The following is a 20,451-nucleotide window of genomic DNA, read 5'->3' as shown; positions in this document are numbered from 1 at the left end:
TTCCCCACCGGTTCCCTCTTCCCGATACCCGCGCATCCCGCGCCACCCCCCACGCCGTCGACGAAAGAACGATCTTCCACCCCCGCAGCCCCAACTCTATCGCGCCCGGGCTGTTGTCACCCCCCCCCCCCCCCCACAATCCGCCCTCTTCCTGCCCATCCACCACATTTCCCCACCCCGAGCCCCCAGGCAGCGGAGCTATCTGTTGTTATCACCAGTTATTTGCATCCCTTCGTCGGAGGGATAGCCGTCGTTGTATATCTATATATACGGGACGCGAAATTTCCTGGAATTTATTTGCGGGTGGCACTCTCGCGGACGCGATTCTTCGCGAGAATTTTCACCGTTTTCACTTTTGACGAATACAGTTTATATAATGTATGTACATGCACGTTTTATGTTATACGGATTTATCGAACTTGGGTCTAATTGTAAGACGATTATTGAGGAACTTGCAGAACAGGCTTTGCACGTGATTCTGCAGGCGCAAGGTCAAGAGAAGGATGGATGCTCGGGTGACACGGTTCGTTTTACGAAACCCTCTCTCCGCAACGCTCCTTAATTAACCTGCGCTTAGACCGGGCAAACCCCACTCATTTTGGTAATCATCCCCCATACGTTAGCGCTTGGCACGGAGGTGTGGGCGCTCGTATGTATATATATAATGTAATACATGTACATTATACATAGAGAGATGCGAACGCGGCGCGTGCGGAACTGAGGTAAAAAATAAATACGTGCCAGAAGGGTTAGGGGGAAGGGGCGGATTTCGTTCGGATTTAAAATTAAGTCACCTAGTTGATGAAAGGCGTATCTGTGCCCGCGGTCTTGGATCCATGGTGTACAACGGCGAGGCGTCGAAAGTGAATTCTCAAGCCTCGGGAGAGAATCCCTGTCTTCGGAGAATACTCCCCGAAACTCCCCGGGATGCCTGTAAGTCCTTGTTCTCCGGAATGTTCCCCAACTCAGACCATTCGAAACGTCGGACGGTGCTCGCGGCGGTTGAGGGTTGCGCTGCCGGGGCTGCGAGAAGAAGGGGCTGTGACGAATCACCGGTGTTTAAAATTCCCGTGAGGCTTCGCGGTTTCGCACCGTGACGGGGTGGCGGGGGACGCTCTCGGGAGGAGAAGGAGAGCGCGGCGGGGCTGCCAGGGTGGCGGTGACGAGGAAAGGGGTTGCGTCGAGAGCCGACAGATTGCGAGAGGGACAAATAAGAGTGTATCCACTCCAAAGTGGTGACGCGAATTTCGGGTAAATTGTTTTCAAGTCCTTTGTCTCCGGCGGATCTCGCCGCACAGATTCGCCCTCTTTTACCCCCCCTTTCCTTCCTTCTCGACGCTTCCATTTGACGCGTGATACCACCTACCCTCAACCAGCCGGATCCGTACGCTGGTGAGCATCCGTCAGATTGAAATTTCGATCACTTGAAATATGCTCGCCTGACTCCCGTCGACGCGGTGAAGCACCGGGAATCGGAATTTTTATTAATAGATGCACAGGCCATTTATACTGTCCGCGTGAAATCCGATTCAGTCACTAACGTGGCTTTCCAACTTCTCGCAAAACTAATATATTTGTTGATAAATACTTGTCTAACTACAAGAGAATCGATTGAGGTGAGTGTGCCAGTTATTGACCCTTTTATTTTCCAAAATTATAAATTGTTGTTGGCACGATCTGTGACTTTCTCAATGACTAAAACCAATTGCTATTATATAGAGGTTTAGAGATTAAAATTTTTTTTCTTTTTTATTTAAGAACTAAGGATCAAACAGATACAATTAAAAAATTAACATTGAAATGCTGATTACAATTGAATATAAGATAAAAGTAGCTACGAAAGCTGTTGTCATAATAATATCGCTCATTCAGCCGCGTTACGAATCGCGATTCGGGGGCGAATGCTGAATATGTCTGATTGTGAGTCCCGTAGCGCGTCCATCTTCCTGGGATTCTGACGAAGTGACAGATACAAATGAGTGGGGGTAATAATCGGTATACGAACAGACCAGACGAGTGGAAAAATATTTGGGTCGAAGCAGTCACACCACGGATCAGAAACGTTCGCGGAGAAACGTCCCCCTTCTCCGGGTGAAATTTAATACTCTGCACCTCGATCCGTTCCCTGGAAGAGTGCATGTCGATGCGAAAGAGGGTGGAGGGCGGGCGAGTGAGGGGGGCGACACGCGGGCGCGCATCGCACAATATGTGTGTACATGATAAATACGGGGGCAGATGAGCCGAGAGTGCGGGAACCGGTGTTCGCGGGCGTATAGGTATATCTGTTTTCCACTTTTTCATCCCCCACCGCCGTGTCGACGAGGATCCGAAGCTGCAGGGTTGCTTTTAGCGCGTCGCGCCTTTGCTCGTCTCCACAGCGTGGCATTCAACAGGGCCCCGCGCGACGTTCGGCATCGCGGCTGACGGGGGGTTGGTGGGGGGGGCGGCGGGGGCGGGCAAATGATGCGCAGATTGGCCGGATCATCTCAAAAACCACCCCTAGTAGTCGGGGGTGGAATTCACCCCTCTCGAGGCCGTCAACGCCGCCGCTGCTACCACCACCGCCTCCCTCACCCTCGAACGACCACCACCACCACCACCATCGCCGCCACCACCACCACCCATCCGACGACTACGACTTCTCGATTATTATCTCATTTGGCGGTCCGAGGTTTGCGCGCCCCCGACGACTGCAGTGACAACAACCGTCTCTGATCAGACCGCACGCACTCTACACCCGTCAACCGTCCCCGGTCGAGCTTTAACCCTCCGTTCGTCGAGGTCGCGGTTTCCGACGCTCTTGACGCTCTCGTTTTTTCCGTTCCGATAAGTTTACGGATTGTTTTAATAGTTCGGTTCGTCTCTCCTAACAAGACTACCAGGTAAGTAATACGATCTTCCTCACTACATCCTCACGATTTCCTGTCTCGAATCAAGCGATTTTTTCGCTAACAATAAGTCTGCGTGCAAGTAGTTCGCTGAATGTACGACACCGCAGTTTGATCAGTCCCTTATACCATCCGCATGTTTCACCTCTTCGGTTTGCTCTTAGGCCTTCTATCATTCCTGAAAACTATGAATTTTCTTTACGTGATAGATCGTTATCACTATTTTCGGGTGTAGATAATCGGCAAACGGATTCATTGCACAAGTCTGTGACACTTTTCGGCGACAACGTTGTTGTACGAATTCCCACCCTGTGTGTATAAACTCGAAAAAGTTGTAAACTGACGTAGCTTTGTCACTGGGACGAACAACTTGGCACGTGTGTTGCAACACGCGTTATAACGTGTACATACATACCCGCGTTGAACTCTGCACGAACTCGAAACTTTCTTATACCGCGATCTAGCGTATTTCACGAGTTGTTACCGAGAATTCACACTCGGCACGAAGCAAAGAGTTATTGTACTACTTTCCTACTTCGCGCCCCTAGAGATAGAAACAATTTCGAGTTACTGTAACAATTAGGTCCCAAGATTTCACAGGACCAAAACACAAATTGACAAAACTATGCTAAATAAGCGCGACGAACCAATTGCCGCATCCACTTCTGATCGATGTGTAACGATGGGGATGGTTTCACCTGTCCCATATCGCACTTTGCTATTCAACCCCGTTGATTTGGTGATTATTTGCATTACTAATTACTTACTGATCCCAATTATTTGTGGGTGCATTTCACAACATGTATTATTGTGTAACCATTTTGACCAACGTCATTCTTTCGATGGTAATTATTTATTGAAATGAGTACATAAAGCCAACGAAATTATACTCTCCAAATGTGAATCAGTTACGACGAGTATATCACTGGAAAAAATCAGTGTATATATACACTGGAAAACAGTGAAATATCAGTGTAAAGTCACCGAATCGTCAGTGCATATGCGCTAATTTCTTCCATGGTTCAGTTGTAACTGGAAATCTGGTAATTTTCACTGATTCAAATTTAGAGAGTAGTTCATTGGACGCGAATAGTCGACGAACCTTGCCAGCCGTGACAAATAGGAGAGCCCCTGTGGTAATCGAACTGTACTTTGAAGTAAACTTTGACCTCCCTTCGGTTTCCGAAATAGGTAGAACTATAAGGTACCGGAAATTTGATCAAGGTTATCGGTTTCCTTAACTGGTAATATAATAATTTATCAGCTATTTTTAACCCCCCCGAAATTTCGAAATTCAATATCCGAGTCTACGGAGGGTGTATCGGGTGATGTTAATTAAGCGTATCGAGTGTAGGAGAGTTGTTATAGATAGTCCGTGTCGAAGATCCGATAATTAATTAATTTTTCAAGGTTACAGTTATCGTTTGTAAAAAAAAAAAAATTATTCTGCTACCGCAGCAACGAATACATATGCATATAAGCAATATGCACAGCACAAGTTATATTACACTGCGGTGTACATAAATATTTGAAATTCACTCGTATTTTCCACCGTATTTTCCCAACGCTCATGCAAATTTCGTCGCGACAGAAATTGAAACAATCCGCCAATTAGAATCGTCAGTGTGACGAGATTATGCAGATTTCCAGCGAGAATACGCGGGGGCTGAAGGGGCGGTGGTGATTCAGGGGAAGAGGAGGGGTAAAAAGGGGTGGCTAACTGTGGGAGGAAGAGAGGCAGCCAGCTTAATACGCTCGACGTTCACTTAATTCAATCTCGGAGTTGTCTTATGAATCGTAAAGCGCTACGCGCCGTGCTACTGAAGCTCTACCTCTAGTTTGAGTTTCACGAATTATTGATGATAATAATAATAATAATAATAATAATAATAATAATAATAATAATAGAAGTAACAATAATAATAACAATAACGGGAGAATCACGGAAATGGCAGTAACCGCACAAATATTAATAATGATAAAACAAATTAAGGTAATTTCAACGATAATCCTATATATATATATATTTATATATAGATAGCTTTCGAGGACTCGAATATATCTTATTATCAGAATCGAATCCAGGGTGGCACTTTCTATTAGACAACTGCAATTTGAGGCTAATAACATAAGGAATTGTTGGTAATATTTATGATGAATGGTAGATACAATGTCTTCCTCTTCAACTTCGTGTTAGATGTAGTCGCAGCGTTGTATTCTGTACGAAAAAATATGAGCGTCGGAAGATCGTGCCGGAAAAGTCGTAGAAAACTTGAGTCGTAACAGTGTCCATACAGTGTAATGGGAAAACTCACACCGTTGACTTTGACTCGCATATAACAGCTCGACGTAGATACTTACTTACAGCGCGGCCTCGGAATAGGTAATATCATCGCTGCGGCAGGAGGGTATTTATCACAATGGGGGTAAAACTGACAGCGGTCCATTTCCTGTTCGCCAGTCCATCCGTCTGTCCCAACGTCCGTCCGAAACGAGCCGGCGTCCGAGTTGTCTGTCTGGGTGAACGTAATATCTCGTCACGAAACAACATGGCCGCCGTTTGTTTCGGAAACAATGGACCGAAACAATACCCAGTCCTCCTCGATGTTCCTGTATATACCTTATACCGCACCGGAATACCTCTCTGATGTAGCTTTTCCCCCGAAGAAGAGCGGCATCCGTTCGTTGCACCGACTCACTCCTTCACTCGTTGCATTTTCATCACTGCATCACTGATATTGGCAGAGTGAAGGGGGCTTTGTGACCATCGAAGCACGTATAAGAAGGGAATGAAATGACGAAGAGACAGGAATAGAAATTATATGTAACTGATAAACGAACGAGAAGATGAGTTTTTAAGTTGACGAAGATGATTCTTCTCAAAATACAGACTCCAGCACTTGAATTTTCTATTAACTTAGCTATAAAAATGAATGTTATAGGTATATGGGATATACTCACAATCAGGATACGATACCGCTGCTAAAATCTCGAGAATAATCCAAGCTAGGAAAAACAGTTCTGAACAGAGTTTACGGGCCCACTTCTCTTCTCAATTAAATGTAAATATCAGGGTCAATATCGATCAATTGCTTCGGGTATAACGGTCTTAATTATCAGCTTATACAGTCCTGTGTTTGCTGATGTGCAGTGTGACTGCGTGTAGATTACGTACAACCGTATGTCAGACGTAAGAATGAGGGAGGTTATTTCATTGGGACTGAATATCAACGCTCCTATACTGGCGAAGTTGGAACAGCGTATAATGCACTTGACAGAAATTAGCAATCCTTAATGGATCCGATGGCGTTAACCCTCTTCAGATTTCCCCACCCCCGTCAGCCCCCTCTGTCCTTCCTGCAGCCCGATTGCGGCTCCGTCTTCGTTGGTCTTAGACGCTGCAGCATATTCAATTAATTTCACAAGACAATAGTGCTTTGGTCCAATATTAGGTGCGTATATACTGGCTGGTACATACCTACTCCTTGTTATACCGTCTTTGTCTCGAGAACAAGGGTGAAGACGGGATCGTATCATTTGAAGAGGATGTGATTCCCTTGAATTTCTCACTCTCTCCGTCAATTATAATCTGCAGACTCAAGACTCATCTTCGGTGGTATTTGTTCGTAATTATTCTTTCCTTGCCTCTTGAAATTTCGTCACTTGGTACAAACGCGAGACTAAAAAGGAGGATCCTCTCTTCGGTCTTTGTATAATCCCTCCGCTACCTCAGCGAATATCGTCGTGTTTATTCGAAGTTTGGATCTGCTTCCCTAGATTCAGAATTTACCCGTAATTAAAAGTCCGCGAAGATATAAGACGAAGCCTGAGAATTAGATGGAGATTCGAGTGAAGTTGCTGTTGCGCAGAAGTTGCAATCAACGCAGATCTTGAACGCGTCCAATTATATACTCCGGGAAGTTTTCGAGTATTAATAGATCGCATTCAGGTTTTCACCAGGTTATAATTGACGATCCTTTGCAGGATGTCGATGACGACGGGAGACCCCTCGACTCTGAAAACACCATCGACGCTCTCGGGTGGCGACCTGGTGTCTCGATTGCTGGCAGCGACTCCTCCTTACCTCTACAACGTGCCCTTGACTCCGCACAGTTTTTTCTTCAGCGAGATGCTGCGCTCATTCGTCCAGGCAAAGGCCGAGGCGTCTTCGGTGGGAAGTGGACCTCCACCTCCGCCTCGACGCCGCAAGCGTTCGTGGAGAGACGCCCGAGATGGTAGAGACAGACCGTTGGAATTGACGACGAAGGAACGCCCCCACGAGAAATACTTCAGCGTGGACGGCCATTTGGAGCACAAAGGCAAACACTTGAGTATTCAGCACCCAAGTTTAGGCTTTGAAAATAAGACGACCACTTTCGGCGAGGGTGGGACGAAAAGCCCTGAGGATCACCTGCAGGGTAAGCAGGACTTCTGCAAGCACAAAAATTACTTCGACGACCGACAATCCTTCGGCTCGCATCATCTAGCGACGTCCCAGAGCCCGACGAGCTTCCCCGTCGAACAGAAAGTAAAACCGGAAGAACTGCCCAGCGGCGATCAAAAGCTTCAATTCAACGAGCGCAACCCCATCGAAAATCTGGCCAAGTCATCGGGTGAAACTGGCTTCGCCTCCGACTCGAAGACCAAGCTTGAATTCTCACCGAGAAACTTCCCCTCGAGTCTTACGGCGCGTTCCGAGGCTCTGGCCAACCCCCAGAACTTCGGTCTCGCCTCCGACGCCCCTAATGCCGACTTCCTTCCGGCCCCGATGTGGTACCCACCGTATCCGATGCCCCAGTCGTATCCCGGGATAGACCCGCTTCATTTCTTCATCGACCTTCGCGTCTCCGGTCACATTTGGGATCGCAAACTGCAGGCCGAGAGGCAGCCGTCTTTCAAGAGTAAGCACACGTCCGCTTTCAATGTTCCCCAGTCGAAGGAGTACAACCGGCCGTTGAATCTCACCCGAGACGAGGCGTCGAGCTCAAGGACGAAGGACGAAAACTCCAAGGGGACCCATTACATTTTGAAGAACTTGACCAAGACTTACAAGGGTATTCGCGGCGCTGACAAAACTCCGGAAACATCGAGGATCCTTAAATCTGGGGAAGAAATTGATACCGGCGAAGGTAAGTCGAATTATAGGTAGGAGCTGGGTTGTACCTCGATAACAAATGCGTTGCCGTATAAGAAGAATATTACATTTCGGGTTCCAATTTAAAAAAAAATAATTCCCACGATTACGAAATGGAGAGTAGAGTGAATAGAATAATTTTTGCAACTTTCACCTCGCTTATTTCGTATTATACGTAACGCGGAGGGGGTGTCTGTGTTCTCATTTTTACAGCTAGTGGAGGACCCAGAAGCGCGGACGCCAGTCAGTCGGATACCAAAAACGACGACAAAAAGGATATTCGAGCTCTTATTGGCCTGGAGCTTGTTGTAGACTACGTCAAGGATCCGAAGGAAGTAGCGGGGGGTAAAAATTCTCCTGAAATTTCCGAGTGAGGTAGTAGCTGCGGTCTATGGTGAAAAGAAACTTGAGAGAAAATCAAGCGCTGAAATATTTTGGCGAATTATAATATCAGTATTCGTAACTTTTACCTGTACCATACCTATTAATATAGCGATATAACACCGAAGTCGTATAAAATCGTATTTGCACTAAGTCCCGGTCTGTTCCTCCAGCAGAATTAATACTCTATGTGTCCTTTGTTTTCCGTTTTTTAAAGCTGCTCAGGACTCGACTTCCATTTAAAATTAAACGCTTATCCCGGGTAATCTCCGGCAAAATCCTCGCCTGCATGGTCTTTGAACGCTTCACCAAATTCACTAGAATATTTATTTTACACGGCACAGCGTGCAAATCAGATGTCAGGGCGCTACGATTACATAGCGCGAGCTTTAAACTGTGCAAAATCACCTATACTAGGACAATATTAAGTAATGGCAACGAGTGCCAGAAGTTTACGGAATGTGTTTAGTCTAAAAACCTGCAGAATTATAGTGCGGGCGAAGCGTTAACTCGATATTTAAGGCTTTGTAAGCAGCTGTAGGTAAAACGAAAACAAAAAAAGAAAAAAAAAATATCTAGAAACATTCTTCCGAATTCTAATATATGTGATATTATCTCTGTACATAGCAACTATCCTTTATAATATAACCCCATAAAGACATGTATCTATATTATATAAATATAAATATAAATATGTATACACAAATCTGATGATACGTATCCCTACATCTACGGTGCATCAGTGCCGCAGCACGCACCAACTTCCGGTATGTAAATAATATACACTCATATATATTATATATATGTATGTATGTATATCGTATATGTATATAAACTAATAAAATCACAATTAATTCACGTCTCATTAACGCAGAAATGTTTTCTCTTCAAATTTCACTCGTATATATTGTTTTTTTCATCGCGTTTCGTTTTTTACGATTAATTCAATCAAGAAATTGCGTAAATCACCGTATAAGCCTGCACGGTTCGCATTGAAATTCCGTCAAGTAGGTACGTTACTTGATGCGGTTGTGATCGATTGATTCCTTGTACTCTGATTGCGAGCTTTGAACAGAACACTCGGAGGTAAGTGTCCAACACGTTGTTGTGCCATGGGGTCTGCGGGATACGTACGCCATAATATATATATACCCGTGTATTTCTCTGTTCGACGACGAGAGTTATACATATTATATATCTATACGTAGATACTTGTACATCTATAGTGGCATATACCATGTAATATAGGTACGAAATAAAACACTCGCTTCGTCACTTCATCATGACTCGTTCCTCCGGCGAAGCTCTTCATTTTTCAATGTGCCTCGTTATATTTTAAGAGCCCTTAGCGCCGCATTGGCGCTATATATATATATATGTATATATGTAAGCATGTATAGTAGAGATCCCCGCAGAAATGTCACAGTCGGCCCTCTTCGCCTATTATTTGGCTAATCGTCTTTTATTACGCGGGCACATCTCCGGCTCGCCACTCTTATTACCGATTCTGTTCATCGTCGACGCTGCCGTTTCCTTCGTAGTGCTCCTTATTATTGCTCGCCGACTCTCCTCGCCCTCGTTCGAATCTTTCATTTTTACGTACGCGGTGCACTGCACTGCTCTCGACATTTTCTCACACCCCTCGACCCTTTTTTTTTATTCTCACATAGAATGAAAAACCGCCCCGGTACTTTACCCTCGGCAAAACAGAAGGTGTACTCGTTACACCCTCTCGTGATCCTGCGTCCAACAGCCGCTGTTTCGCGGATGAAAAAAAACTTGGAAATTCACGATTTATGCAACTAATTATACTCGGCTTTATTTAAAATGTAAAGTAATAACTAATATCCTTTCGGGATCAACGGCAAGTCGGACTTTTCTAAGTGAAATATGTGTATATAATGCAATTATTTTTTCTGACCGAGAAGTTACACAGCATCGTTGTTAGTTATTATTCTCAACTCCAGTATTACTTCGCCTTTACGATCCTCCCTGAACACCTGAGCCCATTTCGCGTTTTCTCTCGGATCAACGACGACTTCTTTGAATCTGGGTCGTTGCTCGGGTACTTCGATCAGCTTGTAATAAACGTGGGGGCGATCCATCTCTTGCTTAATTTCCGCGTACTTTTGTTCCAGGATTCCGTATGGACGGACCTAAATTTTGCCCGCAAATAACGCTCAAGATTAGTGAAAATTATATTATATTTATATACGATTTTGATGTAAAGTTATGAATTTTTACCGGATTGATCCGTTTGAAAATCGGCAAACCAACGTCTCTGTGATAGTTGTTATAGTTACTCGACGTGTCTCCGGTTGAAAAACTGAGGTCCAAATCACGCGAGGATTGTTCAAAATCGTTCAAATTTTCGTACCCAATAATATCTTCTTTGGCGGCTGGTTCGTCGAGATAAAATACGCGCGCGTTTGCAACGCTGTGTCTCAGAAGATATAATAAAACAACGATTATTGGTACAATCATTTCTGCGCGAATCATCCGTCGTTCGTGAGAACCGGTATACTGGCAGTATAAACTCGGAATGGAGAAGAGAGCCGTTAAGAGAAGGCTTATATCAGCTCCGTCACAGATGGCTGACAACAGCTTATAATCTACCATAAGACGATTTGCGTCTGCTGTCGTTCGATCGTTAATTGAATCTTAGGAATGGCTGTTTGGGTTCTATACAGACGCGAGTAAATAATATTATTGTAGCTGACTGGAGATTCGACCGAGATTTAACAGATCTCGAATCGCTGCAAGGATTGCTTCATTGTTTTCTGCAATCAATTCCCGCCATGCCATCATCCTCAAGGTGTTACTTATTTTCATCAGTGCGCAAAGTTGAAAATTAGATTGCGGTTGACATTGGAAATAGGAAATACAGATTCCGCGCGAACACAGCAGTCGAGGAAAGACACAGAGCGACACGTAGTGGTATTTAGGTATTTCTATGATTTTTCAAAAATTTCGAACCCGTTGATCGCAAGAATACGATGTCAACGTTGAACATCTCGCGTCCATAGCTGGTGCACGTTACAAGTGCTGAATAATGCATGAAATTTATCCGGGAATCAATTCCGCCCTCGTCACCGACGGCGTCGTCGGGAGGCGAGAGCGGGCATAAATCTAAATAATTTCTGCAGCCATCCTATTTTTATTATTCCTAGGAGGGAGCGTTGAATATGCATGCAACGTCATCAACACTTCTCTCCGCACTGCAAGTGTGCCACCTTATATCGTCCGTACGCTCAAGTGCCTCGAACGGCGACGTTGAAAGCTCCTGCTTTCCATCCTAGTTAGTTTACTCAAATCTCTCGTCATTTTTATACGACGACGCGATCAGTGACGGGAAATTATTATCGGCCCAAGGTGCGTCATCGATCCCATTACAACTCCGGCGAGACGTTGTCGTAGATCTTTTACGGTGTGCCGGAGGAGGAGGAGGAGGAGGAGGAGGAGGAGGAGGAAGATCAGGATGAGGGCTGAGACGAGGGAAAGGCGATACGGTGAGGGGTGGGTTGAGATTTAGGGGATGAGACACGTGGATCTGGGGAGAGCGGGAATTAATCACCCGAAAAATCCAATATTTAAAATTTATAAGGAACGAGTCATAATTCACCGCCGAGTCCTGATAAATCTTGAAGGAATTAACGAGCCCGCGAGACGACGACACGCGTCTCCGTCTTTTCCGCTTCGTCGTAACGCGGCGGGCACAGACGGTCCACCCCTCATCCTCCACCTCCTCCTCCGCTACAGGAGGTATGAAATATAGCCGGGAACTTTTCTCATACCAGTAAAGGATGCTGGCGGGGAGTTTTCCTTCGGAGGATATGACGCTACTGCCGTCTTTGGTGAATTGGATAGGCTGCAGAGGAGGAGGAGGAGGGGTAGGAAACCAGCTGTACACATTTTGAAAGATAAGATATGTGTATGTGGTTGGGGGGAAAGCAGCCGAACATTGCGACGAAGGTGTGAAGTGGTTGGAAGAGAATAAAGCAAGATTTAGCCTCGAGTGAAGGGTAATGGACTCGCTGTATTCTGCGTATAGTAGTATTCACGTTTTGTGAACCGGTGACAAAGTGAACTCGTTTCACGTTGACAACGTGAGAAGAAATATTTAACACTGTTTAACAACGGTTTTACGAGCGCAAGTATTTACAGATGTTTGAAAATTTACACTCGATATTGCTTCGTGCGGGGAAATGAGATTTTTTTCAGTATTTACTCCAAGTAACGCTCAGAATCGATTTGGAGTTTTAAAAATAAAAATAATATTCAGAATATTGTTTCAAAAATTCTGTCAACATTCTCTGCATTCATATACAAACTTTTACTTTTTCCAAACCGAAAAGATTTTAAAAGCGACGTGGTGGTACATTCATACATGCAACATGTAAGGAAAGACGGATGATTATGATTTTTTGTGAAACAAATACCTTATTTCAGATGTATGAAGGCTGGAACATGGTCCGTTTCAATTTCTACAACTATTCTACTTCGAGTATCTTTTCGCGGTACTTAGTGTTAATCGTTTTCCAGTGATATCTAACAAGTTGAAGATAAGAGGGATTCAAAGTTTCATACCGACTCCCGGCTTCCTGTTGCGGCAAAAGTAGTTTCGGATATCGTTACCGGGATGGCGCCGTCTCTCGAGTATCTTGGCTGTGCTATCTTGTAACGTAATTAGGAACCACTGCACTGTGCCTTTGGAGATAATTTTGAACATCCGAAACTGTACAAGTTCAAATTTCGACTTTTTTTGTGCCCGAAAGAGCATGAATAAAACACAACGTGCAAACGTATTCGATTGTGAGAGAAATTGTAAAAAAATTTCGTAAGTGCCTTCTTGAAATACAAACAAGATAAAAAAAAAACAATATACAGTAATTGTTTAAAAAACAAAACCTTTACTTATTGCGAATTTTTTGCTTCACTACGCGTTTTGAAACGATTAATTTGTTTGTTTAAAAAATTTGTTGTTATTAAGATTTACTAGAAAATTTCATACACAAAGTTACGGTCCTGTCTGTAGAACGTTTATTTATAATACTGCACAATATAGCTTATTAGAGCTCGTCTGCTGTCACACAACGGTTACTTTATTACATAACAATATTTAACGTAAACGACATTCTTATATTACACGACTCGCTACTTTATACAGAAATTACTAGGACTTAAAACACCTCCGACTATGAACAATTTTCTAAAACGTAGAGATGTAAGAAAAACTCTGAACCGTTGATCCGATTTTTATCGCGGAGCATAAATTCGATTCGAGTTAACGCGTAAAGTTTTTGGCAATATAAGCTTAAATGCGCCTTGAATTGATTTTTCTGTCGATAAATGGATTATATGTTACTGTGCCAGACCTGTCTGGGCAATCAGCATATGTGGCAGATTTCCTAAGTGTTAAAATATCTCAGTCATTAACACACGCCGTTAGAGACTGATTGTAAATAACACGTTTGGATCAACCTGTTAAAATTGTACATTTGATATTACAAGTTCCACTATTCCTGATCCAATATACATTTGGGCGGTGCAGAATCTAAGGATTAGAAAATAAAAAAAACACAACTGCAGCCTTTCAAACTACCGTCGTCTCGATTTTACCGGTTCTACGAGTGTCCAGTAGTACACTTTGGATTAGGCTAAGATTCCATTTATTTTGCGGCAATAACTCTTTTGCAGATTTCATCTGTGTACTCGCTGCACTTGGCGGTACCACCAAGATCGCCGGTTAGGTATTTAGCTTCTTTTATTGTGTCGTACGCCGCGTGTTCGATTATTCTCGCATGGTCATTCAGACCCATGTATTTCAACATCATAACAGCAGACAAGAGGAGCGCTGTTGGATTTGCTTTGTCTTGTCCAGCTATGTCAGGTGCTGTACCATGCACCTGTATCAAAGTAAAATAAAAAAATAACGATTATAATAACAAGAATTTTAAGCAATGTGTTTCATTGCTCACGTAATAATTAATATTAATGCGACTTCAAAGAAAATATTTTTCAAGTATCGGTTTCAAGCAATCTTTTTACAAAATTACTGTAACTAACCGATTCGAACAGAGCACCGTTGAGGCCAATGTTTCCACTAGGTGTCAGTCCAAGACCTCCTACAAGACCAGCGCACATATCGGAGAGAATGTCACCGTATAAGTTAGGCATTACAAGAACGTCGTATTGTTGTGGGTCTTGTACCATGGTCAGACACACAGTGTCCAGATATTTTTCTTCAAATTTAACAGAGGGGAATTTTCTCGCCGCCTCCCTGCAGCACTTGAGGAACAAACCATCGGACATTCGCATGATGTTTGCTTTGTGCACCGCTGTCACCTGTAGTTAGAACAATGAAGCGTCAGCAAATAATGTTACTTGCGTTCACAGGATCCGGGATAAAAGAAAACACCTTTTTTCTGTTGTTATCTTGAGCGTATTGAAAAGCGAATTCTGCTACTCTGCGAGATGCTTCCTCGGTAATGAGCTTGATGGATTGTACGACACCATCTACTATTTCGTGCTCAATACCAGAATACTCTCCCTCGGTGTTTTCTCTGATAGTTACTACATTCACGTCGTCGTACAAGGTCTTGTAACCCTCTAACGAACGGCAGGGCCGTACATTAGCGTAAAGATTGAATTCCCTGGCGAATGAGAAGAAAAAAGTTAAATGTAATTGCCAAATAGGCTCAAGGTACTCTCTGGCATTTAATAATTGTTACTAACGTAAGCAGCTGCAAAAGGTTCTTACATCACGTTCAAATGTCACAACAAATTATTGCAGGGTGATGTTTGGCTTTCAAAGTTAAACTATTTCCTTTCGCAGATTCTGCAGCCATGTAAAAACAGATTTGTCAGACATTGATATACGAAGTCTTAGCAAGTTTCGTATTACATAAGAGGTAAATTGTTCCGCCTATCCAGTAGGAGGTTCAAGCCTTTCAAGAGAAATTATCGACAGTGGGGCATGGAAGTATCCACAGTAATATTACAAAACACATTTCTTTAACTCACTTCCTGAGGGCGAGATTGAGAGAACGGTGACCCTTTCCGACAGGAGTCATCAGTGGTCCTTTAAGTCCAATTTGATTTCTATTTATCGAGTCGATGGCAGCTTGCGGGATACCGAACAGGCCGTCGGGGCCTCGAACAGGCGTCACATCGACGGACTCCCATTCAATGGGAACCTGGATGCAAAGGAAAGACGTTATCGTATTGTTTACATTAGACAAGATAAACTGCTGTGCGTTGTGAGATGACGTTATGTAACTGAAAAAAGAGTGGCGTGACTAAAAATGTTTTCCTTTGAAAACTGGCCGATCAGCAGAGCAGTGAAACATCGCCGAGGGTCAAGTTCAGCAGACACAGCACGATCGGAGAGACGAAGGCTCTGTATATGGAGACAAACGTGAATCCTGAGCCAGTAGATTAAAATAAACCCGTTAAGGTCAGAGGTAGGACAATGGCACTTTGGTGTAATACGATCCTGGGTATGAATAAAAAATGATCGTGTGATAGGAGAAGGTTAATAATAGAACATATCGCACCTTGGCGGCGTCGAAGATCTTCTGCACGGCGGCGGAGATCTCGGGTCCGATGCCATCGCCGGGAATGAGGGTACACTTCTTGACATCGCTGCTGTAGAATCTGGTCCTGCCAATCTTTGGAGATATCTGTCGTTAAAAGACATACTTAGGTAAGCGACATCGACCTATTGCAGTCCCATTAGCGAGGGAGAACAGAGATGGGTGTCAGAAGCCAGATGCGGAGAAGAAGCTGTACGAACGGCTAACCAAGAAGCGTGGAAACAAGGGTGGGAAAAAGTGAGAGCTACGGAAATTAGAGGGTGGTAAAAATTCGCAGCGATTAGGCGATAACTCAACAATTAACACGGGCTACTCACAACTCTGCGTATCCACTGGGCTGCCATGACTTTGGATTATTTTACTCTAAAAAATACACCGCTCCTCAGGAGGTGAAAATTATTTCACGTCGGATCGACGGCAGGGAGAAAAAAAGAAGGCCTGTCTGCGGGCTGCTATTGGCCGATATCTTGGCTCGCCGTCTGCTAGGCACACCGGAAAATAGCGGACGACATTGGGCGCAAGTAGAGCGGCAAGTGGCGCCGCCTGGCGGAGAAAAGTCGAACCTCGTTTGAACGAGGCGAACCACCGACACCGCGCTACATTGAAAATCATTATTATTACGCCGTTGAGCGTCCTTTGGGAATTCCCCGTTACACTGTAAGTATTACGAATATTACTGTGTGTAATAATGAGGTGGGTAGAAGCTCTGCGTGCTTCAAGTCTTTTCCCGGTTGTTTTCTGTATTTTGTTCTCCTTGGCCTCTTTCTCGTTTCTTGCTTTCTTTTGTTTTTTCTTTCTTTTTTCTGTGACCTAAAGTACGATGCCGGGGGTGGTTCTTTTTTCCCCGTTTTCTTCTGTTGTTGATGGTTATTATGTGACGAACGAAACTTTTCAGTTGTTCGGTATATGTATGCGGACGATTTATCAATGGTAAGTTTGTGATGAAAATATTAATATGGCATACTCTCAGGGAGTTGACATGTGTTTCAATTTTGTTTTGTTTTCACCGCGAGAATCAATGTGCCGTGTTGGCCTGAATATAAGTCGAGATTTTTGGTAAACGACTTTACCCTCGAAAACTGTACTCTAAACTAAAACTGTATATTCGGGAAATTTTAGGGGATTTGCATTATCAACTGGAAATTTCGTTATCGACCGATAATTGTAATATTCTCGCGATGCAATATTCGTTCAGTGCGCGTGCGCGCCTAATCTCGAAAATCGAAAATTCGAACTTCGTTTTTTTCAAAGCATCAGTCTGAAGTTGAAACAAACGAATTGTTCATCGGATGTTTCGTGCGTGCAATAATTGAGAAAATGAATGTTTGGAGTGTAGATAAAGTGGAGTGTAGTCGTTCACAGACAAATCAAATGAACAAAAACGTTGGTCATAGTTGTGATACGAACTTTAAACTAATAGTTGTGCGGGAAGCCGACAACACCAACAATTGCCAAGCTGTGTTAAAATGCGGTGTATCGGAGAAAAATGTCGCGATTGTCGTAAAATGAAGCAAAAGCTAAAGAATTCTGAAATTCGACTTATATTCGGATCAAGAAAGAAAAAATTTCTGAATCAGAGGTCAAAAACTTGGAGTCAACTTATATTTCGGCCAACACGGTAAACTCGATCATCTAGCTTTTCGCAGTAAGTAATTTTGTATTTGCAATGCCCGCCATCTTGTATTCCGTTAAATGTTTTCTCGTTGGTATATTATTCTGAGATATTACATTCTAAAAAAGTTGTGTTATTGTTCTCGAGATTTGTTTTTGCGTAACATTTTCGTACGCAGGTACACACGAAGAAACAATGCGAAATCTGCTTTATTTATGTACCTCATAAAGAATCTGTTTCTTTCAAGTGCCTCAGGCTAATCTGTTAGATTTTTACACGAGTACATTTGTATATTATGTGAATCGTGAGAAATATTACATCTTGCAATCGATTCGACACGCAGTATTACATGGCTTCTGAAAGTTTTCAAATTGGATTGTTCATTTCTAAAGCAACACGGTCCGAGAGCTCGGCACTTACACCGCAGGATTAACGGACCATGAAAGCGAAAATTCTTGTTGAGGAAATTGTGACGTTAAATATTCAAAGCACCCACGTCCCAAATATTATTATTATTTCTATTGTTATTATCACGTCCGAGTTGAAGCTCACACCCATTCACAGCAAAAAATGCAGTTGAAGTGAATTCAATTGAACCGCAACTCGACACGTGGAATTCGATCGTTTATCTATTGATAAACTGTTAAAAAAAAAAAATGCAGCGTGTACCCGTATAATTCTTGGAAGCTGGATTTGAAGATTTCGTGGGCGTAAAACCGTCTTAAGCTGATCAATAAAGCGGCAACGATCAATGCACGCGTGAATTACTGTGCCGACCCTTCAGGGCTGAACAATAAATTTCACGTAATTATTTATTAAACCTTAACATGCGGGAGTAACGCATATTTGCCGCAGGGAGAAGAAGAGCTCGTTTCGGGCGTCCTAATTGCGCAGTATTAAATTATAATTTCATAAATGTACAATTTTACTTTCATCCGAGAATATGAAAACGTGAGATGTTGCCGCTCTGCTAGCATCGACGAACAATAGAAACGTGTCTAATTTCAAATGTAAATCTCTTTGTAGACTATATTTTTAGCTATAGTGCAAGTCCTTCACCGTCTACCTGCCTGATCGTAGTATTGAATTCAAACAATTCCTTGCGCATATACTGTATTAACACGGTGACGCGGTCCATTTGTATATCGATCAAACAAAGAGGCTCTGAACAATAGGTACATATCACTGAATCTCGGAAATTTTTTTAAAAAATTCCGTGGCTGACGAACCGCGACGCTTCATATCAATGACAATAACGTTGTCCCACCCATGCGAAGTGAATTTCCAGCATGAAGAGAGGAAGAAAAATGCAATGGATGTGTAACACGTCAATACTTCTCAAGCTCGCCTCACACGTCGTATCGCGGTCAAGCGTTTATTAGATTCGTAATAACCGTTGGATCAAATATCCCCAACGGATATTGTACGTTTATGGAGTTTTCTTGGTCATCTCAACCAGTTTTCCCGTCAATTCTTCTTTGCTATTTTTTTTGCTGTTCGTAATTTTATTTGTAAAATTTATTTTCAACCGATTCGTTACCTCGATTTAATTATTTTCATGTGTATTGCACTAAATATTCGGGTGAGTCTTCTGAATATCGAACAGTTCGAGAAATATTTAACGAAGTCATATTGGTTGGTGAGAAACATGTTTTTTTTATCGCAATTTTCTCATTCCAAAACTATCAAGTCTTCCATAGTGTACAGACTGTAGCTGCCAAAAGTAAATTTTTATTTTCATTAAATTTCGCTGAAAATGTAATATGTATAGTGTATACGCTAAGTTACAGGTGAATAAGATTTTCAATTGATAACTATCAGAACACACAGTTTTGTAAATTTTTTTTATAAGATCTTATTATTATCTTGTAAGATTTAACAAAATCCGTAGAGAAACGAAAACAAAACAAAGCGGAGTAATATCAATTTAGTCACTTAAGTACTAAGAAAAAAGTGTATCTCATTGAAAACGTTTAAATATTTGAAATAGTTCGAAAAAAATTTAACGAAAGCTTTTCTCAACCAAATGATAAAGTAAAAAAATAAATAATAAAAATCTGCGCGACCAAAGGAGCAAAAATGGTTCAGTTTTACAAGGGAATGCCTTACGAGGACTTCCGGTGAAGAATTCAACAGAGAATAACTCACGCGCTCGTAGGAAGTAGGTATAAGGTACCTAGATGCCACGGCGCACCTATAAGTCGGCAGACAATTTCAGTTCTGATGCTTTTCCTCTGCCTACGAAGAGAAGAAGGTTATACGTAACATATACGTAGACCCCGGTGCACTTCTGCCGGTTGAAAGTTGTCCCAATTACTGTGTGCAATTCTGTTTCAGACACGTACCCGGCCGCGCTCAAGTTATAAACTTCAACGCGTCCGCACCCAGATAAGATAACTAATTAGTAACTTCGGGCTACCACCTCAATTCAGAATCATTAGAAATGTTTCTAAAGTGTGCAGTATAACGCTTCGTAACAGTAACGGCACCCTAGACTTACAGTTATTACTCCAGTCGAGCTGGCCGAGTAGCCAACAATCAACCCTGCAGCCTCGACAAGTAGTGCAAGTCAACGGTTCGCGTGCTCAGGGGAGTTATAGGGGTGACTAACGCCGCTCGGAGTCTCACCGAGTCACAGAGAATGCTCCGTACGACTACCGTGGCAACCAAGAAACTGCCGGAAAAATCTCGTTCTCAGTTTTTATCGTAGGTCTGCCAGGCGCTCGCATCCCAGTCTTGAAGGGTCGAATTTCGAGAGTTTCTTATTGCTAAAATGAAAACGCGGAATCAAGCTGCTGAGAGCTTAACTCTGAACTTATGATAGTTTGAATCTATTTTTAT

At 43.1% G+C, this 20,451-nt stretch overlaps 3 protein-coding genes across 3 annotated transcripts; 1 reads left to right on the top strand and 2 right to left on the bottom strand.

Annotated features, from left to right (window-relative positions):
• Positions 1–2,683: 2,683 nt before the first annotated feature.
• LOC124413315 lies at positions 2,684–8,944 on the top strand. The gene is made up of 3 exons (XM_046893821.1): positions 2,684–2,882; positions 6,873–8,017; positions 8,236–8,944. The coding sequence occupies exons 2-3, from the start codon at positions 6,874–6,876 to the stop codon at positions 8,394–8,396; spliced, it is 1,305 nt and encodes a 434-aa protein (XP_046749777.1). The 5' UTR covers positions 2,684–2,882; position 6,873; the 3' UTR covers positions 8,397–8,944.
• Positions 8,945–10,221: 1,277 nt separating this feature from the next.
• On the bottom strand, positions 10,222–11,037 carry LOC124413012. Its single transcript, XM_046893301.1, has 2 exons — positions 10,648–11,037; positions 10,222–10,559 (listed from the first exon to the last, which is right to left on the bottom strand). The coding sequence occupies exons 1-2, from the start codon at positions 11,020–11,022 to the stop codon at positions 10,332–10,334; spliced, it is 603 nt and encodes a 200-aa protein (XP_046749257.1). The 5' UTR covers positions 11,023–11,037; the 3' UTR covers positions 10,222–10,331.
• A 2,383-nt stretch (positions 11,038–13,420) lies between these two features.
• LOC124413062 (probable isocitrate dehydrogenase [NAD] subunit alpha, mitochondrial) lies at positions 13,421–16,476 on the bottom strand. Its single transcript, XM_046893390.1, has 6 exons — positions 16,316–16,476; positions 15,960–16,085; positions 15,427–15,599; positions 14,822–15,056; positions 14,470–14,748; positions 13,421–14,309 (listed from the first exon to the last, which is right to left on the bottom strand). Exons 1-6 carry the CDS (start codon positions 16,340–16,342, stop codon positions 14,073–14,075), a joined length of 1,077 nt encoding a protein of 358 aa, XP_046749346.1. The 5' UTR covers positions 16,343–16,476; the 3' UTR covers positions 13,421–14,072.
• Between the last annotated feature and the right edge of the window lie 3,975 nt (positions 16,477–20,451).

This window comes from Diprion similis, chromosome 12, assembly GCF_021155765.1.
Source record: "Diprion similis isolate iyDipSimi1 chromosome 12, iyDipSimi1.1, whole genome shotgun sequence".
NCBI classification, from domain to species: domain Eukaryota; kingdom Metazoa; phylum Arthropoda; class Insecta; order Hymenoptera; family Diprionidae; genus Diprion; species Diprion similis.
This window is presented reverse-complemented; position numbering and strand designations above follow the sequence as displayed.